This window comes from Ambystoma mexicanum, chromosome 10 (assembly GCF_040938575.1).
Source record: "Ambystoma mexicanum isolate Mex_15411 chromosome 10, UKY_AmexF1_1, whole genome shotgun sequence".
NCBI lineage: Eukaryota > Metazoa > Chordata > Amphibia > Caudata > Ambystomatidae > Ambystoma > Ambystoma mexicanum.
In genome coordinates, this window is record NC_090932.1 from 1566032848 (window position 1) to 1566060365 (window position 27518).

The 27518-nt window shown below is 49.8% G+C and overlaps 1 protein-coding gene across 1 annotated transcript in view; it reads right to left on the reverse strand.

Moving 5' to 3' along the window:
- The window catches only part of GGT5 (gamma-glutamyltransferase 5), a 395684-nt gene that overhangs the window by 127647 nt on the left and 240519 nt on the right, over positions 1-27518 (reverse strand). The window contains exon 4 of the mRNA XM_069619874.1: positions 15619-15814. Coding sequence (XP_069475975.1) covers positions 15619-15814 — 196 coding nt within the window. The remainder of the gene's footprint in view (positions 1-15618; positions 15815-27518) is intronic.

Below are 27518 nucleotides of genomic sequence, written 5' to 3' on the forward strand. Positions count from 1 at the left end.
CTTTACTATTAAACTGATCCATTGTTAATAACTTCTTCCCAAGGGCCCTATGATATGATATGATATGACATTCATAACGCACCTATACGCAAATGTTTCAAGGCGCGACGAGGCCAGGGAGGGGGCACAGAGGGAAGACAGAGACATCACTCTTACTAGGCCAGGTACATTGAGATCGCACACGTGCAGGGGAGGGAGGAAGGGGAAAAGTGCGAGGGGAAAGGGGGCAGTGCAGTATATAGGATAAACTGTAAAATAAATCAAAACAATAAATAAAAAATGCGGCCAGCTGGTGGCAAGTGCTGGGGTAAGTGCAGACATCAGGTGCTGGTAGGGATATAGAAACAGCCCCCTATATGTTTGTTGTTGGTAACTGACTCAGTCGCAGTTTGGCTTGCCCTTTTAGTTTTCACTATTAGGTGCCCATAAGCTGAAACTGTTGACACGCAACATGACGAGAGGAGAGAGATGGAAAGTGAGGACGGTGGGTGTTGTTTGGCTTCTTAGCCACTCATTGGCTGGCTGTGTCGATGCTAATCCATATGGCCATTCCCACTTACTCTTAGCCCAAAAAGCCCTCTCCCCCAGACAGCTTTGAGCTAACTCTGTGCTTCTAATGGCTTTATTACAATTATAAACCTGCTTCCAGTGTAATAAAAATTTCTTAACTAAGTGTGCATTCGGGCACTTGAATTATAAGGAATATGTGTTTCCTTTCATGTGCTCCTTTTGCTAAATTCCTATTCAAAAGAAGTACTGTCAAACCCAAATGTTTTGATATATATGGGCATTTGCCAAGACAATGCCATCACATGCCTGGATAGTAACACCATTTGTAAGCTGTTGCCATTTTATGGCCAGGTGGTACCAGCATAGCAGTTCCTGAAGAATTCCTACCCATGCCTACACAAATGTCAAAACTGTTAGCTTTGCCAATGCATGTTTACGGCACTAGTATGCTAGGGAATTATCCTGATTGCGCTTCGTTTCTACTCCAAATAAACCCCCTCGCCAATGATGTGAACAGACCGTGGCTTGCAGCGAGTGAGCCCACCTACCTCAATGAGTGCTTGGAAAGAAAACTCCCTGCGATATACATATTATTTACAAAATGTGCCCATACTGTGTGATTTAGAGCACCTATTTCCAAACACATTTTTGGTAAAAAGATAAAGGTTTTTAGTAACAATAGAATTCTCAATTTTTCAATTTCTGGCTCATTACATCAGGTTATTATTCCACGACCATAGCAACCACGTATGTGCCCATTCGAAAATAGTGCACTTAGAAAGACCGGTGGGTGCTCAGGAGACAAAAGGTGATCAGCTGGTGCATTATGCCCACCCGAGAAATAATATCACACATACTTTGAGAAATAACATCACTACTGTGCAAAACTTAAAAGGTGGTCTGATGTGATGACGGATTAGGAGGGGGGCAGAGGGAAGGGTATTTTACTCACCCCCATAAATATTTGCATCTCAGTCCCTTAGAGCCCTTGCTGTAAATCTAAAAACAGGAAGGCAGTACATTTCCTTTACTGGCAAATTGTTGAGCCAGGAAATCTGGGCAGAAATCACAGCTTCTCTATTTGACCAAATCATGTGATCCTGGGAAAATCTTGTCTTGTTTAAATAATTTTGATAATTTGAAAAATTAAAAGTAATACTGCTAATTGTGTGCTATAGAAATTAAACTCAACCATGTATGATTTAGTAGAGGACAGAGTTGCTCCAGAAATTTAAATAATATTAATGATCAATGATAGAGTGCATGTCATGGGCCGAATCGCCACTTTACTTAATCATGGCAATACCAATTGTGAGCCTTGGCTCTTTCACATTTATAGGTTAAAGAACGTCCTTGGGACATGAGTGTGATGATGCAGATAAAATCAACAGAAGGTTTTCCCCACCCCCAGACGTTTGCAGAGGTGAACACATGTACAAACTGATAAGTGGCCTGTAAACAGCTGGTTTAAACATTTGGGATAATGCACTGCAATAAAGAGTAAAATAGGTTGCATCACACAAGTAGGGAAAGAGGTAGAGTGCACTCACAACTTTAGAGAATGGTTCCAGCATACACAGATAGAGTTACACAAGTAGCATAGAGATGGGCATAGGTAGGGGAGGTTGCAGAATATATGGGCAGGGAACGAGGTATGGCAATATGCAACGCACGAGACACGAAGAACATTAACATGGCAGACACTGAACCAGAGTACCACCATTTTAGAAAAAACGTTGAAAGACCTTTACTCTGAAATACTGAATCCTGACATCAAAATTGCTTTGCACATAATCCTAAGGCTCACAATGTTCAGACAGATGTTACGGCATCAAGGCCAGTAAGGAAGGGGGCCCCAACAGGGAATCGAAACCACACTAGATAACTTTCTCCAGAAGCACATAGCATGCAACTATAAAGTTAATTAAGTTTTGATTGGTAGCAGTGAGAAAATAGATAGCCTTGATCTCCAGGTACAAATAGTTACCGTGACAGATGACCTCCTAATGAATAAATTCACAATACAGCACACGGGCTGGAATAGCAAAGACACTTAATAAATAGATAAAAGGAGCTCTGAACAGTGGTCATCTACCACGCAATTCGGACAGTGATCATGTATTCCAGGCCCAACTCGATAGCGCACCAGCTACCCCGTGGTACGTCCAGACACAGGGTCGACACGCCAAGGCCACAAACAAATTGGCAGATAAGGTCTCAGGCCTGGGAACGAGAAGGAAGTGACTTCTTCAAACTGAATCATAGCGGTCCGTTCATCTCTCCTTCCTCACCACGCACCTTTGCATCACATTAAAGTGCCCACGGTCGTATGAGCAAACTGTCAGCAATCGGAATTCTGTCCGCCATGTTGGCTACCATAGCATAGTGGCAGCCAATGAAACAGCAGAATGAAGTGTAACATTTTTAGTATGATGGATTTTGGAGGAGACATCAGTTAAAGAATATGCATGGTAGTAGCCTTTGGTTATAGAAAGTAAAAGCATTATCTATCTATCTATCTATCTATCTATCTATCTATCTATCTATCTATCTATCTATCTATCTATCTATCTATGTTTTTCTATTGCGGCACTAACCCGTAGGCCTCAGGGCGCTCACAAGAGAAACACATTCCAAGAAAATGGGCCCCATTACGAGGTTGGAGGTAGCCATGCTGGTTTTACCGGCATGGGTACACCCAAACTCGGCTCCGGGACCTGTGAAAGGGGAATCACTGGGCCATTCCGACCTCGGTGGACCCGGTAATTCCCCATGCGCGGGTGCCGGAGCGGTACGTCCCCATTTCCATTGAGCCCCCATAGGGCACAATGGGAATAGGGAGGATGGTAGCAGCGGTACCGTTCATAACGGTACCGTTGCTACCATCATGTTCTGCTCGTGGATGGCGGTACGGCCACCTGGTTTGACCAGGTGGCTGCTAGGGCACCCGCGAGCAGAACTCGTAGTATGGTGGTACGGTAACAACGGTGCCGGTAGCGATATCGGCGCCGTTGTTGCCTTACAGTCATACTCGGAATGAAGCCCAATGATATAAGCCTGAGAGAGAGAGGGGAAGAGAGAACCACCCCAGAGAAACAAGCCAAATAACCAGCAGAAAGAGATTATTATGAGGCAGGCATGTTTATGGGGTAGATGCCGGAAAGATAAGATCAATCAGCCATGTCCAGTATTAAACAAGAACGTTTTTCAAGTGCTTCTTGAAAAGGGCTGTTGAGTCACTGTCTACCAAGTCTTTCAGAAGTGCTTTCCATAAGGAGTGAGCCACCAATTTTCTTCAGGGAAGAACATAGTTGTATTAGATGGACGGTGTCATTGGAACTCAGAGTATGTCCAATGGATTTCTTCTTAAGCCTGGAGACAAGATAAGGTGGGGCTTCATCATGAAGGCACTTAAACACAGTAGCTAGGCCCTTGTGCTGGAATCGTTGTTGAATGGGCAGCCAGTGTAGATGCCTTCTGGATTCCGTGATGTGTGCATTGCGTTTAAGTCCACACACGGCGTGTACGGCACCATTCTGAATGACTTGCAACTTTTTTATATTGCTCTGTGAGGTGCCAATTAGGAGGCTATTGCAGTAATCGAACTTGCAATTTATGATAGCAGCTGATAGCATTTTTCAGCAGACAGGAAAGAAGGACTTGCCAAAGAAACTGTGTATAGTAACAGGATGATTTTAGGTAACTGACCTGACGATTAAACGACAATTGGGGATACAAAAAACATCCAAGGTCTTAACACTTTTGGCGACAGGACTGAAATGTTGGGCAATAATCATTTTTCATAGCTGGGGTCGAGCTTTTTTAGTTTTTGTTGAGTGCCCAGAATAAGCAACTCGGTCTTGGTGTTGTGAAGGGCCAGTGAATGCAGGGCCATCCAATTTTGAATTTGAGTAAACATATGATTAATGAGCTCTGAGCCATCAGTGTATACACCAGATAACCTAATGACGATCTATATATCGTCAGCATAATTGGCAAAATAGATGCCCATAGTAGAAAGGAGGTCACACAGGAGTCTTGAGTAAACATTGAAAAGTAGTGGCGAGAGACAAGATCCCGGGGGCACACCGCACATGAGAATAGAGCTGTTAGAATAAGCATTATCCTTAGTGACATTCATACTTCTTGGGCCCAAGAATGATCTAAACCAAACTTTTGCCACTGGGGAGCATCTGCCTACCGTGGATAGTCTATCTGCCAGAAGTTGGTGATCAATAAGATCGAAAGCGGCGGATAGATCTGAAAGCAACAGCAGTGCTATGTTACCCTCATCAATAAGACCAGCAACGTGCAATTTCAAATCAAGCATCACCGACTCGGTCCCATGATTTGGGTGAAAACTGGATTGCTGGACAGCTAGCATGTTATAGTTCTCCACAAATGCCTGATACTGCATATTGGCTATTTTGTCCATAATTTGTAGGATAAAAGGACCATCAGTTATGGGTCGATAATTTCCATCTTCTGTTGGGTCCAAATTGTCCTTTTTCAACAGTGGCGTGCCCAGACCTCCATAATATTTTCCGGAACATATGACTCTTGAAATGAACGAATTATACATATGGTTACCCAGGGAGGCAATGTAGAAATAAACTCCTTGAACAGGGATGCAGGGAAAATGTCAGCTTTACCTGAAGTGGGTTTAAGAACCAATTCCTCAACTTCATCTATAGAAACTGTTTTGAGGGTGAAAGAGGGAAGATCGAGGGCAGATAGTTCAGCCTCTTTAGGGGTAGAGTCCACATGGGTAGATAGAAGATTTACTTGGGCGTTTATTTTCTCCTGATGCCTGAGTGTTTTGTTTATAAAACTGTCATGGATGCGTTGGCAACAGATATTATCTGCAGGTGCGGGGGAGATGGTAGTGCATCCCTTGAATTCCTGGAGAATTGAGAAAAGCTCCTTAGGCCATGATTTGGCTTCTAGGATCTGAAGATTTAAGTGAGTTTCTTTGGCCTTAAACATGAGAGATTTGAACGTTTTGACTGCATGTTTAATATGTTGCGATATGTAAGATCAATATCTAAGATTATTACATGTTATAAAATGTAAGATCAGATTGAATGTGTCGCTTATGAGTAAATAATATCATTGAGTCTCTATAACATGTAATGATTAATTGTGAAAGTCTAAACATGCTTAGACGCAACCATGTCAAATCATACAATATTGGAATAGATTGTGCCGATAAATCCTGCATGTGGCAAATGTTCATGGAAGGTAATGATATAAACTCTTTACATTTTATGGTTACATTCTATATGAAATGCAGTGATATTTTAGAAATAGGGGATGTTGTATCGAAATGTATGTAAGCTGATCTGTTTTTAGAGCATGATATTGATTTCTGAGGTTTTAGCCTCATCTATCCCATATGAATGTCATTTTACGTGTTATGATATTGATTTTAGGAGTTTAAATGTAGCTGTTTTATGTGATTGATTTTATGTGATGTGTATGTATATACAAAGCCATATTGGTTGTGAGTATATTAAATAGTGGCAATAGGATCTAATCAAAGCACAATGACTTTATCTGGGTGCAAGGCCTAGCACTAAACTTGCCGCTCTGACAATTTCTTTCTGTGTCAAACTTGTAGATGGGACTTGAAGAATGTGAAATTGAGAGACCCAGGTAACAATCCCATCACAATATCAACTATAAGAAGTAATATATAAAAACCTAAAAATAAATACTGGACCATTCTGCAGAGCTTGCAGTGATGGGCTGGTACGACATCCATTCATCGCGGGATGTTTTTTCGTGGGTTATTTTACCGCAATTGTTTTTTACCAAAAAACCCATCACATTTTTTACAGGGGGTTAGAAAATTATATATATGGGGTGTGGGTGTTTAGGAATACATAAAATATTAAAGGGAATGGGGGGGCTGGGGGAAACCCCCCAAAAATAATTAAAAGCAATTCAATGGGTTTTTTCGTTAAAAGAATCGCGGTAAAAAACCCTGTGAAAAAACATCTCACGATGAAATGACATGGAACTGATGGGCTATACAGTTAGATGCAGGCACTCTTCTACAGAGCGAGGGAATACTCAATGTGTTTAGCCAAGGTTCCCAAACTCTCAACTGGATCCAAGGTTGGCACTGCTGATGTCATGAAGCTTAACAAAAAAGTGAATACTTATAATTAGGTCACATCCCTCCCTTCATAGATCGCAGACTTGTTGCGACTCCATTGGGGCATACCACTTTTTCATCCCTCTTAAAGCACCGCCTGTACCACTCTGGGGGCGAGGGGTGGGGGGGTTTGACATGTTCATATATATGTTTTAGTAAGACCTAACATGCTGGCAGCCACTTTAATGCGATGATATATGCGGCCAGCAGGTCTGTCAGACGTAGTCCTTCCGGAGCACGCGCAGTAGACAGGTGGTTCTCATTAGGAGGGACACTGCAGAAGTGCTGAGTGTCAAGTAGACAGGTTGTCCACATTAGGGGGTGGACACTTCAGAAGTGCTAAATGGGTGGTCCTCATTAGGGGCACACAGCAGAAGTTCTGAGTATCAAGTAGACAGGTGGTCCTCATTAGGGGGGGGCAGTGCAGAAGTGCTGAGTATCAAGTAGTCCTCATTAGGGGGACACTGCAGAAGTTCTGAGTATCAAGTAGACAGGTGGTCCTCATTAGGGGGGGGGCCGTGCTGAGTATCAAGTTATCCTCATTAGCGGGACATGGCAGTAGTGCTGAGTATCAAGTAGACAGGTGGTGCTCATTAGTGGGACACTGCAGATGTGCTGAGTATCACTTAGACAGGTGGTCCTCATTAGGGGGAAAAGTGCAGAACTGCTGAGTATCAGGTAGACAGGTGGTGCTTATTAGGGGACACTGCAGAAGTGCTGAGTATCAACTAGACAGGTGGTGCTCATTAGGGGGGCACTGCAGGAGTGCTGAGTATCAAATAGACAGGTGGTCCTCATTAGGGGAACACTGCAGGAGTGCTGAGTATCAAGTAGACAGGTGGTCCTCATTAGGGGGACACTGCAGGAGTGCTGAGTATCGGGTAGACAGGTGGACTTCATTAGGGGAGACAGTGCAGAGGTGCTGAGTATCAAGTAGACAGGTGGTCCCCCTAGCTGAGTATCAAGTAGACAGGTGGTCCTCATTAGGGGACACTGCAGGAGTGCTGAGTATCGGGTAGACAGGTGGTCCTCATTAGGGGGGACAGTGCAGAAGTGCTGAGTATCAAGTAGACAGGTGGTCCCCCTAGCTGAGTATCAAGTAGACCAGTGGTCCTCATTAGGGGTAACAGTGCAGGAGTGCTGAGTATCAGGTAGACCGGTAGTCCTCATTAGGGAGACACTGCAGGAGTGCTGAGTATCAAGTAGACAGGTGGTCCTCATTAGGGGAACACTGCAGGAGTGCTGAGTATCAAGCAGACAGGTGGTCCTCATTAGGGGAACACTGCAGGAGTGCTGAGTATCAAGTAGACAGGTGGTCCTCATTAGGGGGGACACTGCAGGAGTACTGAGTATCAGGTAGACAGGTGGTCCTCATTAGGGGGGACAGTGCAGAAGTGCTGAGTATCAAGCAGATAGGTGGTCCCTCTAGCTGAGTATCAAGTAGACAGGTGGTCCTCTTTAGGGGGGACAGTGCAGAAGTGTTGAGTATCAGGTAGACAGGTTGTACTCATTAGGGGGACACTGCAGGAGTGCTGAGTATCAAGTCGACAGGTGGTCCTCATTAGGGGAACACTGCGGGAGTGCTGAGCATCAAGTAGACAGGTGGTCCTCATTAGGGGGGACACTGCGGGAGTGCTGAGCATCAGGTAGACAGGTGGTCCTCATTAGGGGAACACTGCGTGAGTGCTGAGCAACAAGTAGACAGGTGGTCCTCATTAGGGGAACACTGCGGGAGTGCTGAGCATCAAGTAAACAGGTGGTCCTCGTTAGGGGAACACTGCAGGAGTGCTGAGCATCAAGTAGACAGGTGGTCCTCGTTAGGGGAACACTGCTGGAGTGCTGAGCATCAAGTAGACAGGTGGTCCTCATAAGGGGGACACTGCAGGAGTGCTGAGCATCAAGTAGACAGGTGGTCCTCGTTAGGGGGACACTGCAAGAGTGCTGAGTATCAAGTTGACAGGTGGTCCTCATTAGGGGGACACTGCAGGAGTGCTGAGTATCAAGTAGGCAGGTGGTCCTCATTAGGGGGACACTGCAGGAGTGCTGAGTATCAGGTAGACAGGTGGTCCTCATTAGGGGGACACTGCAGGAGTGCTGAGTATCAAGTAGACAGGTGGTCCTCATTAGGGGAACACTGCAGGAGTGCTGAGTATCAGGTAGACAGATGGTCCTCATTAGGGGGGACACTGCAGGAGTGCTGAGTATCAGGTAGACAGGTGGTCCTCATTAGGGGGGACAGTGCAGAAGTGCTGAGTATCAAGTAGACAGGTGGTCCCCCTAGCTGAGTATCAAGTAGACAGGTGGTCCTCATTAAGGGGGACAGTGCAGAAGTGCTGAGTATCAGGTAGACAGGTGGTCCTCATTAGGGGGACACTGCAGGAGTGCTGAGTATCAAGTAGACAGGTAGTCCTCATTAGGGGGAACACTGCAGGAGTGCTGAGTATCAGGTAGACAGGTGGTCCTCATTAGGGGGACACTGCAGGAGTGCTGAGTATCAGGTAGACAGGTGGTCCTCATTAGGGGAACACTGCAGGAGTGCTGAGTATCAAGTAGACAGGTGGTCCTCATTAGGGGAACACTGCAGGAGTGCTGAGTATCAATTAGACAGGTGGTCCTCATTAGGGGAACAGTGCAGGAGTGCTAAGTGTCAAGTATACAGGTGGTCCTCATTAGGGGAACACTGCAGGAGTGCTGAGTATCAAGTAGACAGGTGGTCCTCACTAGGGGAACACTGCAGGAGTGCTGAGTATCAGGTAGACAGGTGGTCCTCATTAGGGGGGGGCAGTGCAGAAGTGCTGAGTATCAAGTAGTCCTCATTAGGGGGACACTGCAGAAGTTCTGAGTATCAAGTAGACAGGTGGTCCTCATTAGGGGGGGGGCCGTGCTGAGTATCAAGTTATCCTCATTAGCGGGACATGGCAGTAGTGCTGAGTATCAAGTAGACAGGTGGTGCTCATTAGTGGGACACTGCAGATGTGCTGAGTATCACTTAGACAGGTGGTCCTCATTAGGGGGAAAAGTGCAGAACTGCTGAGTATCAGGTAGACAGGTGGTGCTTATTAGGGGACACTGCAGAAGTGCTGAGTATCAACTAGACAGGTGGTGCTCATTAGGGGGGCACTGCAGGAGTGCTGAGTATCAAATAGACAGGTGGTCCTCATTAGGGGAACACTGCAGGAGTGCTGAGTATCAAGTAGACAGGTGGTCCTCATTAGGGGGACACTGCAGGAGTGCTGAGTATCGGGTAGACAGGTGGACTTCATTAGGGGAGACAGTGCAGAGGTGCTGAGTATCAAGTAGACAGGTGGTCCCCCTAGCTGAGTATCAAGTAGACCAGTGGTCCTCATTAGGGGTAACAGTGCAGGAGTGCTGAGTATCAGGTAGACCGGTAGTCCTCATTAGGGAGACACTGCAGGAGTGCTGAGTATCAAGTAGACAGGTGGTCCTCATTAGGGGAACACTGCAGGAGTGCTGAGTATCAAGCAGACAGGTGGTCCTCATTAGGGGAACACTGCAGGAGTGCTGAGTATCAAGTAGACAGGTGGTCCTCATTAGGGGGGACACTGCAGGAGTACTGAGTATCAGGTAGACAGGTGGTCCTCATTAGGGGGGACAGTGCAGAAGTGCTGAGTATCAAGCAGATAGGTGGTCCCTCTAGCTGAGTATCAAGTAGACAGGTGGTCCTCTTTAGGGGGGACAGTGCAGAAGTGTTGAGTATCAGGTAGACAGGTTGTACTCATTAGGGGGACACTGCAGGAGTGCTGAGTATCAAGTCGACAGGTGGTCCTCATTAGGGGAACACTGCGGGAGTGCTGAGCATCAAGTAGACAGGTGGTCCTCATTAGGGGGGACACTGCGGGAGTGCTGAGCATCAGGTAGACAGGTGGTCCTCATTAGGGGAACACTGCGTGAGTGCTGAGCAACAAGTAGACAGGTGGTCCTCATTAGGGGAACACTGCGGGAGTGCTGAGCATCAAGTAAACAGGTGGTCCTCGTTAGGGGAACACTGCAGGAGTGCTGAGCATCAAGTAGACAGGTGGTCCTCGTTAGGGGAACACTGCTGGAGTGCTGAGCATCAAGTAGACAGGTGGTCCTCATAAGGGGGACACTGCAGGAGTGCTGAGCATCAAGTAGACAGGTGGTCCTCGTTAGGGGGACACTGCAAGAGTGCTGAGTATCAAGTTGACAGGTGGTCCTCATTAGGGGGACACTGCAGGAGTGCTGAGTATCAAGTAGGCAGGTGGTCCTCATTAGGGGGACACTGCAGGAGTGCTGAGTATCAGGTAGACAGGTGGTCCTCATTAGGGGGACACTGCAGGAGTGCTGAGTATCAAGTAGACAGGTGGTCCTCATTAGGGGAACACTGCAGGAGTGCTGAGTATCAGGTAGACAGATGGTCCTCATTAGGGGGGACACTGCAGGAGTGCTGAGTATCAGGTAGACAGGTGGTCCTCATTAGGGGGGACAGTGCAGAAGTGCTGAGTATCAAGTAGACAGGTGGTCCCCCTAGCTGAGTATCAAGTAGACAGGTGGTCCTCATTAAGGGGGACAGTGCAGAAGTGCTGAGTATCAGGTAGACAGGTGGTCCTCATTAGGGGGACACTGCAGGAGTGCTGAGTATCAAGTAGACAGGTAGTCCTCATTAGGGGGAACACTGCAGGAGTGCTGAGTATCAGGTAGACAGGTGGTCCTCATTAGGGGGACACTGCAGGAGTGCTGAGTATCAGGTAGACAGGTGGTCCTCATTAGGGGAACACTGCAGGAGTGCTGAGTATCAAGTAGACAGGTGGTCCTCATTAGGGGAACACTGCAGGAGTGCTGAGTATCAATTAGACAGGTGGTCCTCATTAGGGGAACAGTGCAGGAGTGCTAAGTGTCAAGTATACAGGTGGTCCTCATTAGGGGAACACTGCAGGAGTGCTGAGTATCAAGTAGACAGGTGGTCCTCACTAGGGGAACACTGCAGGAGTGCTGAGTATCAGGTAGACAGGTGGTCCTCATTAGGGGGGACACTGCAGGAGTGCTGAGTATCAAGTAGACAGGTGGTCCTCATTAGGGGGACACTGCAGGAGTGCTGAGTATCAAGTAGACAGGTGGTCCTCACTAGGGGAACACTGCAGGAGTGCTGAGTATCAGGTAGACAGGTGGTCCTCATTAGGGGGACACTGCAGGAGTGCTGAGTATCAAGTAGACAGGTGGTCCTCATTAGGGGAACACTGCAGGAGTGCTGAGTATCAAGTAGACAGGTGGTCCTCATTAAGGGAACACTGCAGGAGTGCTGAGTATCAAGTAGACAGCTAGTCCTCATTAGGGGGAACACTGCAGGAGTGCTGAGTATCAGGTAGACAGGTGGTCCTCATTAGGGGGACACTGCAGGTGTGCTGAGTATCAGGTAGACAGCTGGTCCTCATTAGGGGAACACTGCAGGAGTGCTGAGTATCAAGTAGACAGGTGGTCCTCATTAGGGGAACACTGCAGGAGTGCTGAGTATCACCTAGACAGGTGGTCCTCATTAGGGGGACACTGCAGCAGTGCTGAGTATCAAGTAGACAGGTGGTCCTCACTAGGGGAACACTGCAGAAGTGCTGAGTATCAAGTAGACAGGTGGCCTTCATTAGGGGAACACTGCAGGAGTGCTGAGTATCAAGTAGACAGGTGGTCCTCATTAGGGGGACACTGCAGGAGTGCTGAGTATCAAGTAGACAGGTGGTCCTCACTAGGGGAACACTGCAGGAGTGCTGAGTATCAGGTAGACAGGTGGTCCTCATTAGGGGGGACACTGCAGGAGTGCTGGGTATCAGGTAGACAGGTGGCCCTCGTTAGGGGAACACTGCAGGAGTGCTGAGTATCAAGTAGACAGGTGGTCCTCGTTAGGGGGACACTGCTGGAGTGCTGAGTATCAAGTAGACAGGTGGTCCTCATTAGGGGGACACTGCAGGAGTGCTGAGTATCAAGTAGGCAGGTGGTCCTCATTAGGGGGACACTGCAGGAGTGCTGAGTATCAGGTAGACAGGTGGTCCTCATTAGGGGGACACTGCAGGAGTGCTGAGTATCAAGTAGGCAGGTGGTCCTCATTAGGGGGACACTGCAGGAGTGCTGAGTATCAGGTAGACAGGTGGTCCTCATTAGGGGGACACTGCAGGAGTGCTGAGTATCAAGTAGGCAGGTGGTCCTCATTAGGGCGGACACTGCAGGAGTGCTGAGTATCAAGTAGACATGTGGTCCTCATTAGGGGAACACTGCAGGAGTGCTGAGTATCAAGTAGACAGGTGGTCCTCATTAGGGGAACACTGCAGGAGTGCTGAGTATCAAGTAGACAGGTGGTCCTCGTTAGGGGGGACAGTGCAGAAGTGCTGAGTATCAGGTAGACAGGTGGTGCTCGTTAGGGGAACACTGCAGGAGTGCTGATTATCAAGTAAACAGGTGGTCCTCGTTAGGGGGACACTGCAGGAGTGCTGAGTATCAAGTAGACAGGTGGTCCTCGTTAGGGGGACACTGCAGGAGTGCTGAGTATCAAGTAGACAGGTGGTCCTCGTTAGGGGAACACTGCAGGAGCGCTGAGTATCAAGTAGACAGGTGGTCCTCGTTAGGGAGGACAGTGCAGAAGTGCTGAGTATCAGGTAGACAGGTGGTGCTCATTAGGGGAACACTGCAGGAGTGCTGAGTATCTAGTAGACAGGTGGTCCTCATTAGGGGAACACTGCAGGAGTGCTGAGTATCAAGTAGACAGGTGGTCCTCATTAGGGGGACACTGCAGGAGTGCTGAGTATCAAGTAGACAGGTGGTCCTCATTAAGGGGACACTGCAGGAGTGCTGAGTATCAAGTAGAAAGGTGGTCCTCATTAGGGGGACACTGCAGGAGTGCTGAGTATCAAGTAGACAGGTGGTCCTCATTAGGGGGACACTGCAGGAGTTCTGAGTATCAAGTAGACAGGTGGTCCTCATTAGGGGAACACTGCAGGAGTGCTGAGTATCAAGTAGACAGGTGGTCCTCATTAGGGGGGACAGTGCAGAAGTGCTGAGTATCAGGTAGACACCTCGTTAGGGGGACACTGCAGGAGTGCTGAGTATCAAGTAGACAGGTGGTCCTCTTTAGGGGAACACTGCAGGAGTGCTGAGTATCAAGTAGACAGGTGGTCCTCGTTAGGGGACACTGCAGGAGTGCTGAGTATCAAGTAGACAGGTGGTCCTCATTAGGGGGACACTGCAGGAGTGCTGAGTATCACGTAGACAGGTGGTCCTCCTAGCTGAGTATCAGGTAGACAGGTGGTCCTCATTAGGGGAACACTGCAGGAGTGCTGAGTATCAAGTAGACAGGTGGTCCTCATTAGGGGAACACTGCAGGAGTGCTGAGTATCAAGTAGACAGGTGGTCCTCATTAGGGGGACACTGCAGGAGTGCTGAGTATCAAGTAGACAGGTGGTCCTCATTAGGGGGACACTGCAGGAGTGCTGAGTATCAGGTAGACAGGTGGTCCTCATTAGGGGGACACTGCAGGAGTGCTGAGTATCAAGTAGACAAGTGGTCCTCATTAGGGGGACACTGCAGGAGTGCTGAGTATCAGGTAGACAGGTGGTCCTCATTAGGGGGACACTGCAGGAGTGCTGAGTATCAGGTAGACAGGTGCTCCTCATTAGGGGGACACTGCAGGAGTGCTGAGTATCAAGTGGACAGGTGGTCCTCATTAGGGGGACACTGCAGGAGTGCTGAGTATCAAGTAGACAGGTGGTCCTCATTAGGGGGACACTGCAGGAGTGCGGAGTATCAAGTAGACAGGTGGTCCTCATTAGGGGGACACTGCAGGAGTGCTGAGTATCAAGTAGACAGGTGGTCCTCATTAGGGGGACACTGCAGGAGTGCTGAGTATCAAGTAGACAGGTGGTCCTCGTTAGGGGGACAGTGCAGAAGTGCTGAGTATCAAGTAGACAGGTGGTGCTCGTTAGGGGGACAGTGCAGGAGTGCTGAGTATCAGGTAGACAGGTGGTGCTCGTTAGGGGAACACTGCAGGAGTGCTGAGTATCAAGTAGACAGGTGGTACTCGTTAGGGGGACACTGCAGGAGTGCTGAGTATCAAGTAGACAGGTGGTCCTCGTTAGGGGGACAGTGCAGAAGTGCTGAGTATCAAGTAGACAGGTGGTGCTCGTTAGGGGGACAGTGCAGAAGTGCTGAGTATCAGGTAGACAGGTGGTACTCGTTAGGGGAACACTGCAGGAGTGCTGAGTATCAGGTAGACAGGTGGTCCTCGTTAGGGGAACACTGCAGGAGTGCTGAGTATCAAGTAGACAGGTGGTCCTCGTTAGGGGAACACTGCAGGAGTGCTGAGTATCAAGTAGACAGGTGGTCCTCGTTAGGGGAACACTGCAGGAGTGCTGAGTATCAAGTAGACAGGTGGTCCTCATTAGGGGGACACTGCAGGAGTGCTGAGTATCAAATAGACAGGTGGTCCTCATTAGGGGAACACTGCAGGAGTGCAGCGTATCAAGTAGACAGGTGGTCCTCATTAGGGGGGACACTGCAGAAGTGCTGAGTATCAAGTAGACAGGTGGTCCTCATTAGGGGAACACTGCAGGAGTGCTGAGTATCAAGTAGACAGGTGGTCCTCATTAGGGGGACACTGCAGGAGTGCTGAGTATCAAGTAGACAGGTGGTCCTCATTAGGGGGACACTGCAGGAGTGCTGAGTATCAAGTAGACAGGTGGTCCTCATTAGGGGGACACTGAGTATCATGTTTGGGCTGTTAGAGAGCATATCAGATATTGGACCCTATTCATCCCTTAGGGGGATGAGGTATGAATGTTGACTGCATTATTTTCCCCTAGGGAGGGGCAATTTGAGCCCTCTCGTCTATAAGCTGCTCTAACCCCTGCCCAGTCTGGGAGCCTCCCTTCCCCACAGCCCCGAGCCCAAGGTTCCGGAAGCACACAGGGCTGTGGACCGGCAATCCTTACCAAACAGATGAATTCATAATCCCACGCTTCAGCATGGAGCTGTTGAGAAACAAGTTCAGGACCACCGGCACCTGGAACCCTTCAGAAACCAGCTTGATGGTCGGTTCAAACAAGGTCCTCCACGGTAGCTTGCCATGCCGCCGGTGGGCAGCCTCGTATCCACGCAGCTCGCCAGGCACCCCAATCCAGGTAGGACCTCCAGAGACAGAGACAAGAGTACCAATCATTCTAGACAAGGCATCACCAGCAAACACAGCATTTAGAATCATTTGTTTTATCCATAGCGCTTTACATAGGACATATTTACATACATAACTATTATTATCCAATTGGAATTGGTACTCATTTATAGAACTTGCAAGGATGAAAGACTAAATTGGCCTTGCCGGGATTAAAACGTGCAACCTGCGGTTCAAACACAGTAACAGCAACGGGCGTTTAACCCACTGAGCCATATTACCAGCTAAGGATACATTTGCTGGCAGTTTCTGTTCACACCACAATCCTTTCACCAGCAACAGTGCATGCTGCCAGACCTCACACCACTGCCATCACCCGGCATCAGTTATTACAGCAGCACCGCACCACTATGCTCCCCACCAGCACAACTGCTTTATCAAATCTACTGCTTGACGCCTGTGCCTAGACCATAATGCATTTACCAGCACCACTTTATGTTGCTAATTGTAGACCATTATACTCTCCCCAGCACTAGTAAATGTATCCCAATCCTCCATGGGCACGACTGCACACCCGTGCAGCGCAATCTTTGCAGCAGAGCATTCCACCAAAGATCTCAACACAATCCCTCCACCAACACCAGTGCCTGCCACCCAACTCCTCTACCATCAGTGCTGCATGCAGCTTCTAGAAGCATCCCACCTGTTGCTCCAGCCCTCACACCACAGTTGTTCTACCAGCACCAGTGCATGCCGCCAGCCCCCGACACAAATCCCTCTGCGAGCTGATATGTTGAGACCAAATCAGGCCACTGAGAAAAACATCTTATGCTAATATCTTAGGCCTCAAACAGGAACCTTTTCAAATCAGCTCGTGCTATTTTTGTATAATAAAATTGAAGTACTTTAGGAAAGAATTCACACTGATGTTTGAAGAAGATTCCATGCTGATCTTTACAACCCACCTAAATTGGCATCTGTACTTGTTTTTATTCACTGTGGTTCATGCTGCTTAAATAACATTTGAAGTTCTAATTACATGTCAATTTGTAGGACATTTGATGGTCATGTTTTGGAACAAGCAATTGTCGGGTTTGGGAATGTAGACAGTGATTTTTTTACAGTAGTTTCTGGAGATTTTGAGACATCCTATGAATCTATTCTGTAACAGTTGGCATTTCATTATCAACTACGCTAAATTGGCACTTGGGATGTGTATGCCCCCTTGATTCCTTCCCAGTATGAAGAGTCAACTCCTTCTAACTCCTTCTAAGCGGGAATGTCCTTGGGTTATCCCTTCTACCACACGCCTGCCTGGTAGTCTGTAGAGGAGGAGCTAAGTACCCCCACCTCAACCGTTCCGCCTCTATTGCCTGTATGTTGGAAACCAGAGTATGTGACATACACGGAGCAGTTGAAACGACAACGGCCAAAGGTAATCCTAGAGGCAAGATTCCCATTGAGGAAACCACATCTGCACACAAGGAGATATGATGGTTGTTTAAATGAGATTCCTGAAGAAGCAGAGCAAATGAAGGGTCAAGATGAATGGTGACGTCACACAGAGCTGAGCTGACGTACCAAGAAGAGATTCAGAGACTAGAGAATGCAGATATTCTATAAGGCATCAAGAAAGTACCAAGGATAAGTGACATCTTGGGATCAAGGTGAAGAAGCTTATGCCACAGAAACAGAGGAAGACACTAACAGGGTAATTAATAGATTTCAGCGCAGAGGCAGCACACGCGAGCAGCGCCGAGAGGTAGCGTGCGCCAGCCATGTGCGCTAAACAGCATTCTGGCACACCGCGTATTCATGGAATATGAAAGCCATTTTGAGCGCTGGCGCAGAGAACATCCCGCAGTGCCAGTTACGCCCCCAAGAACGCCCCTTGCGCAAGGATAAGGCATTGAAATCCCCAATGCAGTGCAAAGGGCCGCGCTAACCCTGCACCAGTTCACAGGGCCGGTACAGTGCATTTGGGGGGTGCACGGGAAGTTTCACACGCGATAGGCCTTGGGCGAGCGGGGTACGTGTATTCTGAGGGGTGCGCGGGAAGTTTCACGTGTGATAGGCCTTGGGCGAGCGGGGTACACGTATTCTGAGGGGTGCGCAGGGAGTATCACACGTGATAGGCTTTGTGCGAGCGGGGTACGTGTATTCTGAGGGGTGCGCAGGGAGTATTACACGCGATAGGCCTTGTGCGAGCAGGGTACGTGTATTTTAGGGGTGCACGGGAAGTTACACACGCGATAGGCCTTGGGCGAGTGCGGTATGTGTATTTTGGGGGTGCGCGGGAAGTCATACACGCGATAGGCCTTGTGCGAGCGGGTACGTGTATTTCTGGGGCTGCGCAGGGAGTTTCACACGCAATTTCGGTGGGCGAGCGGGGTACATGTATTCTGAGGGGTGCGCATGGAGTTTCACATGCAAATTGGCAGTGTGGGTCCTCCCAGGTGTGGCCTCTCCCCCCTCCCCAGGCCCTGCAGGCAGCCCACACCACAGGGGACCACCCTGCACCCCTGGCCATGCCCCGCAGGCAGCCCATCCACCTTGGGCATGCCCCGCAGGTAGCCCATCCACCCTGGGCATGCCCCCCAGCCAGCCCACATGTCACCATGCACCAGTGAGCACCGACACATGTCCCCCTGCACCTCCACCCACCCAGCAGTGACAGACACCTGCCAGCAGGCCCCGACTCATGTCCCTCTGCACCTCCACCCACACAGCAGTGACGGGCACCTGCCAGCAGGCCCCGACTCATGTCCCCCTCCACCCCCACCCACCCAACAGTGACAGGCACCTGCCAGCAGGCCCTGACTCATGTCCCCCTGCACCTCCACCCACCCAGCAGTGACGGGCACCTGCCAGCAGGCCCCGACTCATGTCCGCCTGCTTTCCCACCCACCCAACAGTGACAGGCACCTGCCAGCAGGCCCAGGCTCATGTCCCCCTGCACTCCCACCCACCCAGCAGTGACGGCACCTGCCAGCAGGCCCCGACTCATGTCCCCCCCAACACGTCATCATGATCCACAATCATGGGCCTTATGGCCACCCAAAGCCCACTGCACGTCACCCCTGTCCAAAGAGCCAACCAAGTATTCCATCCACCCCACATTGAAATGCCCATTACATGACACAACCCAAATGGCAAGTATGTACATCAACACATGTCCGTCACACACACACACAGTGGGTGCCAGTGAATGTGAAAGCCCACATTGTGACATGCATAAAACCAATGAGAGAATACTACAAATTGAAGTACGAAACAAAAATGTATTGAACACAAAATGAAGGGAATTAAATTGAAACACACAATAATGGAAATAAGAAATAAAATGCAGCATGTTCCAAAATTAATAAAATATATGAAATCAGAATCAAAATAAATCCAAATGAAGATGTGTCCAAAGTCTCCGTCCAACAAAGCAAATCCAAAGGGAAAGAAATAAGTAAAATCCATTGCTCCATGGTCAAATAAAAAAAGTAATGATGAAAAATCCACTGTTCAACTATATACAAATAACAAATCCAGGGTCCATGAGCCCAACTATTGAAATGAAACCTACAAAAAAGACTACCTAATAAAGAACTATCTACAAAAAGGTGGGGCATAGTCCAAGCGCCCCAAATGAAAGAAAAACATAAATAAAACCTAACACTAACTAACTATATACAATGGCAGCGGGCAAGTCCCACGGCTCACTTGTCGATTTCCCGGGCCAGGGCATCATCGAACTCCTGTTCTATGTCCTGGAGGCGGCCCTGTTCCATGGCCCCGAGGTTTTGCAGGGATAACGCCATGCCCACCTCCAACTCCCTGCGAATTGCCTCGAGGCACTCGGCCCGCTTTAGCGCCCTGTGCATGGAGTTCTCCGGTCTGACCATAGTGAGCCGTGCCTCTTCCGCCCGCCGCCGCTCCGCATCTATGTGCTGGCCCAACCGCTGCCACATGGAAGACACTCCCAATCCAGGGTCCTCCTGCCCTCTGGCCGATGCCTGCCCCTCTGATGTTGATGGCCCGAGCCATCATCACTCCCACCTTGAGCCTGCTGCTGCTGTGCCTGTGCCCTGGCTCTTGATTCCTGCACATCCTCCTCCTGCTGGGGTGCAGTTGTTGTTGTGGCCACCCCTGCTGGACCTCTGACTCCCGACTGTGGCAGGGATGTGTCCTCCACCAGCCTGGCCGCTGGGTCAGAGGCAGCTCCACAGGGTACCCAGGTGACACATGGGCCGGAAGATGGCATGGAGGACGACTGGCACATAGGGGGTTCAGGTGAGGAGGGGGTTGCAAGAAGGTCCAGCAGACGGAGGAATCCAGCACTGGCGACCCGTCTCAGTAGGTCGACGCGGTCAAAGAGCCATCCGAAATGACGTGCAGTGTCTTCACGAAAACACTGCAGGTCATCTTGCATGCCCCCTTGACGCAACTCCACCCCAGCCAGGACAGGCTCAACACGGTCCCGGATTTCGACATCCGCAGGGAGAGGAAGGCCAATTGTTGTGCGCTCATCCCCTCCCTGAGTACGGGTCTGGACGTAGGCATCCCTGCTGGTGCAGGATGATGCAGTCACAGGATCGGGGACAGGATTACACACAGGCACCTCCACAGCGGCCTGTGCTGCCTCCTGTCCCTGCCCCTGGACTGCACCACTAGCACCAGTGGAATCCCCCCTCCAGACCCCGTGTCTGTCCCTTCCACGGCCTCCTCCTCAACCAAACCCCCCACCAACCTGGATGACTCCATGCCATCTTCCTCCATCGGACCCTGTGGGGTCTCAGCTGCCCCTTCTGCTGCCAAGGAGTCCACCTTCGACCTCCACCTCTTGGACCTACCCTCGGAAGCTGTGGCCACGGACGCGGCACCAGACTCCTCACTCCCCGACGAGATGACAACCTGGGAGGGGAGCCGGGCCTTGCGTCTCCGGCTGGCGGTGGGATCCCTGCCGCTTTGCTCCACAGCACCATCTCCACCCTCTTCATCACTTGACGCTGCAGACAGGGAGAGATGGAACACAGGCATCAGGGCACTGTACAATGGTCTGATAAACACATGACAGTTGTACATGAGTGGCAGTGTCAAACTTCAGACATGGCATCACACTCCGCAACACACATGTCATTTTAAACTCACACACATAAGCAAATCAACAGGAATGTTGCACCAGGCAGCACCATCCATACACAAACAACAGCATGAGCAGCCGAAGGTGAGCCTCACGTCACATGCAACACGGGGAGTGCAGAACACATGCACACACGCCACCAGACATACATGCATCTGTACATCTCAACCACCTGTCGCAGTGATAAGATTGCCATCCATGGCACATCTGGCAATCAGCCTCCTACATGTCAGTGTCACATGCATCCATGGTGTATCACAGTTGCACACTTGTCAAATAAACACACATGCACATGTACATAGTGCAGATACATGCAGGTGTAACCACCATCCATGTATGACACGACAACCATGCCACTGTACATACACAGAAATGTAAAAATGTGTGCACCCACACCTGCATTTGGGCAGCATGCTTACCAACACATACACCATTGATGTGTCTCACACATGAGAGGACTCACATGTGGCAGGCTCATTTCCCTGTACATACACATGCATACATGGCCCTACACAGACATATGTACAACCTGCATATTCCTGCCACACCTCAAAATGCACAGCGGCCAATCAGTACGCATGTACACTTACCGCTCGACTCCAGACGGGTCTGCCTCTCAAGGACCTGGAGGTGGAGCGCTGGGCGTATACGTTCCAGGAGCCTCATCTGGTTGTTGCTTAGGCGGACCCAGCACCCCTTGGCATCCGCTGCCTTCAAGAGGCGCCGGGCCTTGTTGAGGGTCCTGGACCTGAAGCCCTCCCAGCGCTTCCGGACGTGTTGAATGTCGCGGACTGCCACCCCCCTCCACGTTGATGGCAATCACGATGTCCATCCAGATCCTCTTCCGCCTTTCATTGTCGGCGCGCAAACTTCCAAAGAGGGCATCACACGGCCCCAGGACTTGCTCCACCAGGATACCAACTTCACTGGCACTGAAGCTGGTAGCTCTCTGCCTCTCTGGCTGGGGGTTGCCAGTGGTGCCAGATGGTGTTGTGTCCGACATGGCAACCCCAGAGGCAGGTGTGGGTGGGCAACTGGATCCTGGGACTGGGCTGTGGAGCGATGGTATGCCAGTCGGGAGTCTTCTGTTCCAGCAGGGGTGGTCACAGCAACTGCACCCCTGCAGATGGCTGACGTGCAGACACCAAACAGCAGGGCACGTTGGCAGCAGGCAGGCAGGCAGCAGCAGATGGCAGGTGGGAGCGTACTCGGGGCTCTGGGGGGCAGGAAAATGACCTTCTGGGCAGGAGTGTGGCCTTCCGTTTGTTGTTGCGTGGCCAGCTTGATACGGAGTGATTAGGCACGTGAAAAAACTGCACGTCTGCGTGTAATTCGAGGAAAGGCCCTTAGCGCGTAAGCACGTCCGTGACGTGACACGCAAAGGAGGTTCCCTCAACACAGGTGCATGTTGATTGTACACATGCAAAAACTGCACATCCGGGTGTCACTGCGTGCAATTGGAAGAAAGGGCCTTAGCGCTTATGCACGTAAGTGACGTTGCACGTGTGGGGTGGGTTAAAAAGTATGCGTAGGATGCCATTTTCTTGTACGTGCTTTTTGTGGAGAGCGAGCGGGTGATTCTTGCACTTCTTGTCGTTTGACACGCGATAACTTCACAACGGTTCCAGTTCGTACTCCCTGTTTACTCAGACAGCGTTAAATTTTTTGTTTTTGCGGTGGTGTTGCCAATGCGCGTGTCTCTTTCGCATTCTTTTTCCAGGCAGACGGTGAGTCGGGCACGTATGTTCCAACTGTGGTTGCCCCCGTGTGTCGCGTACCCATTCAGTGGTCATTGTAGGCTGCGTGTACCACGCGTACACTTATTTTTGTGTTTCTGGGTGCCACAGCGTAGTGCAGGTTCATTTTTGTACGCACGTGGTCTACCAGGGGTTGCGTGCATGTTAAATATTGTTTTCGGGGTGCCTGTGCATTGCGTGACCCTTCATCTTCCCCAAGGGGTCACAGACAGCCTTGCTAGAACACTAGGGTACAAATTCTATCTAGTACCCTACCCCTTTCACACCAATTGCCCAGGACAATTGTTTACTGCAACTCCCATACCCACAACAACATCAGTGCCATGGTTGGGAGGCGACCAAGCAGTAAGGGAGGCAAAGGTGGCCAACTTCAAAGAGGTGGGCGCGGTAGGGAACGTGGCCAGGATGTATATGGTGGCCGAAGAGGCCAGTGTGTGGAGGACCAATCAGGGACACCTATACCCCCCACTCCCCAATGGTTCGGGGAGATGTAGCTGACACCATCCCAGCTCAGCCCTTGTTAAACCGGCCCATATTGTCAACAGAACCAGCACAGGATGACTACCAGGCTGACTTCTGTGTCACCAAGCCTAAGCCACGTGTGGCGGTGAAAGTTGCTGTCACCAGGCCACATGGATCTGGGGCAGCAATGTCATCTGCTGCCCCAAGTAGCCAGGGTGAGGAGGCTGCAGGGCAGCTGCAGCTCAATCCACCCCAGCTGCGAGTGTCCCAACTGGGACAGTGTCTGTCCAAGTCCATCACACCGAGGTTGGTCCTGCCAACATCACCCAGCAGCCAATGCCTGCAGTGAGACCTTTGGTCATCGTTCCTTTGGCTACTTCCAGTGCCCAGTCCACCTGCGCTTCTGCCCCTACCAACCAGAGCGGCGTAAGCCACTCAGCATCCGCACCACCTTCCAAGAGGAGAAGGGTGCTCTTGCGGTACAGGCTGGGACCCCAGACACGGCTACCCGCTCTGGCACGTCAAGGAAACCTAGTTTTAATGATGCAGAACTAGATGCACTTGTGGGCTATGTGTCGGCCCATGGTCGCGAAATGGTGGTGACTGCAGGGTGCAAGACTACGACTGTTCAACATAGGGCCCACTGGCAGACCATCGCAGACCACATTAGTTCCCTTGGATTTGTGAAGCGCACAGCTGATGATTGCTCTAAGAGCTGGAATGACCTGAACGCAGAGCAAAGAACAAGCTGGCTTCAAATCATGCCTCTACTCTGGTGACTGGCGGTGGGTCTCCGCCAGAGGAGGAAGAACTCACTGCACATGAGTCTATCGCTGGAGCATTCATCACAGAGGATCAGATCCAAGGCGTGGGAGACCTACCAGATCTTGAAGCATTGTCCGGTGAGTGACCATGCATGTGTGTACAATCCATGTGTATGTTGCTTGGGTGATGTGTTCTTATTGAGTGCCAGGTGAGGCTGTCTAGTCATGACTGCTATGGGTCACCCATGTGGTCCCTCAAAACCATTCCTTCGGCCTTGTGTTTCCGTTTCACAGTATCCCTTCTGACACAGTTGACTTTTTGCACATGATTAATGCACTTGCCCTTCAGCTGTCCTCTTGCCACAACATTGTTCATACTGTGTTCCTGTTCATTCCGCCTGATTGATGAAATGATTAGCATTTTTATCAGACATTTTTGTGGCCTACTGTCCCAAATGTGACATACTTCAGTCATAGATTACACCGCACAATGTGCCACATTTCTTGACTTATTATGGGAAAGATTTGAACAGTCGGGCTGATTGAGTAATGTGCACCTACACATGGCCTGCACACAATCATTTTGGGGCCCAGTTTGAATGTTGAACATGACAATTGTATCCTCTCATGTCGAAGTGACCAACCATTGATGTATCTATGTGCCTGCCATCAGTGCTTCAGTGAACACTGGTCTTGTTGCAGCGTGTGTCACATGCGTGTTTTGTCACACTATTTTGCATGTTTTATTTTATGATGTCCATCTCACATGGATGGGTGCCAGTACTGATTTGCTACCATCTGGGTGTCCTTGTCAAATCTGCCATCGCTATGCTACATGCCATCTGTGTGCTGGCATGTGTCATGCATGTGGATTGTCCATGCCACTCACAGGCTAATGTGTGATGCCAGTGCTATCCAGCATGCAGCACATGTGTTGGTTTTCCATCTTGGAGTCCTCAGTGTCTGCTTTTTGCCTCCCATTCCAACTCATTGACAGTGCATGCATGCGAGAGTTATTGTCATGTGTGACATGTGTCATTTATGTACTGGATGTCTGCCTCGTCATGCCTATGTGTGTGGGCTATGGTGCTCATGCCTGTTTTCATTACTCTTCTTTTATGTTTTTGCAGGTGATGATGCACTTGATGCTGTTGAGGAGGAGGAGTTGGCGCAGACCCAGGAGGACTCACAGCCACAACCGGGCACCACCAGTGGAGGACGTGGGGTGGTGGTGGGTGAAAACCTATTACTCCTACAGACCATACTGTCCATGGGTGTCTCTGGGTACACCTCTGGAGATCTCTATGAATCAGGTGCTGAATCGGACATTGAGACATATGTGCCGTCGCAGGTGAGTGTTTCTGGCAGGGATGCTGTTCTGTCCAACCCACCTGCACCAGAGGTAGACCCCTCTATGGGGCATTCAGTGTTGGAAAGTCTGCCTGTGGTGGTTACGGATGCAGGGTCACACTCCACAATATTTGCTCCTGTTCCTGGGCCAGCAGATCAAAGGAGGAATGCAGTCCTGCAGCCTCAGGCAGTGCCAGCACAGCAAGGTGCACATCACCTTGCCCCAAACAGGTGTGGTGCCCGCCAATGCGGTGGCTGTTCGCCACCAGGCAATACTGTGTGGGAGAACTCCATGTACACTATAGCAGCACAACAGGGGGCATTGTGTGAAATGATAGCTCAGGCAATGGATAGGGAGGCCACTTCCATTCTCCCCCCTGAAAGGCAGATGGAGCTCCAGCAGCAGGCAACAGAGTTCATTTGCCACTCACACAGGGAGGACATGTTGGCGTCCGACAGGGAGCGACGGGCTGGACTGGAGACTCTGCGCACAGCCATATCTGTAGAGTCACAGGCCCACAGGGAAGTCCTGAGGTTAGAACACAGCTCCCTCAGAAATACTCTGGTTGAATTTGAGTTCCCGGAGTACAAGGTCAGAACAGCAGCTGACACGCACACTCTCAGCTGAGCTCCAGGCAACCCGTCAGGAGATCCGGGCATCACGTGAGGCCATGCAGGCAGAAATGCGTGCTACCCGTGAGGTGCTGCATGGGGATCTCTGTACCATCATCCTGCAGAAACAAACCTTTCAGACCCGCATGCTTGCTGCCATGGAGGAGTATGCCAGGGATTTGCGTGGTCTGCCTCCCATATCACACCCACCTTCTAATGTACCACCAGAGGGTGATGACAGTGACGGCAGTTCACCCACTGTAGCGTAGCCGTGCAGGCCATGAGCCCATGGAGGTATTTTTGTTTTTTCTCAACATCCACGCATGTGGGTGTTGGGGTGCACCCTGTACCTTGTCCCTCCTGGGTAGCCTCCCCACCCCGGTCCACACATGGCCATTTTTTTTAAACAGTGTGTTGCTTTGTGTGGCTCCCATAGGCATCCACTGTGTATTCCAGCTGAGCACATGCAGTCTTGTCCTGTCTTTGGGTTAGATGCTTGGGTTCCTGACACACACACACCCCTCCTGCTTCCCCTTTCCATGGGCTTGCAAAGGGTGTGACCAAGTGACAGTAATTTACACAGTGACATTTGGCTCCCATAAATTGTGTGGACAGTCTGTAGTCAAAACTGTGTATACATCCCTAGTGGGTATTGTTGTAGAAATCTCCACTGCATGGTGGATTTATGTATGGTTCACCATCCATGACTTTTTCCTTATATACATGTACCTTCTTCATGTCTTAACAAGCCTGGGTACTTTGCAGATGCAGTTCATGCCGTATGCAGTACACTGAAACATTTGCCTACCACCAACACTCTGCAGTTGGAAGGGGTCATTGTGCTGCCTTAGTGAGGTTTTGACACTTGCACTACTTTGATTTTTAATTGTCATATATTGCCACTGTTTGAACATGTACTGATGTTTTCTCTTGCTGGTAAGTATTTGTTCATGTGTGTTGTTTTTTTATTCATTATTGAGAGCGCATTGTCTGTGGCCTGTTTCCATTTAGGACAGTGCACTTTGTGACACTTGTGTCATGTGTTCTGCATTCATTTGGTTGCTTTTACATTGCATGCCATGGTGTGTTGGGGAGGTGTTGAGTGACATGCCACTAATTTGATGTGGCATTTTGCAAGGGGGTAGTCATTCATGCTGAATGAATTTGTGCCTTTTTGTGACACAGCATTGGGTGTCTTTGAGTAGCTAGGGATGCACACAATGTAGCATTTCCAGGTGAACAATCTCAGGCTGGTATGGTTGTGACAGTTGACTGTCCCTTTTGTTATCATCATTGATTGTGAGATGGTATGTGCCAGGCCTGTGTGCACTCCGCAGGGGTGGGATTTTAGGTGAAGTAATTTGCCACAATCTGGGTCTGGGCTGCCTCACCACGTGCCCTTTCACCTCCCATGAGCAGCGGCCGTGCATGTGGTTGGGGATGTGGGGGCACCACCATGTCCACTGGCACGCCCCGCCAGGTTGCAACGTTGTGCAGGACAGATGCTTCCACTATGATCATGTACACTACTGGGGGCGCATATAGCAGCTGCTCACCAGAGCGGTTAAGGGAGCGAAAGCGTGACTTGAGCACTCCGAATGTGCGCTCCACTATGCCCCGGGTTGCAATATGGGCTGTGTTGTAT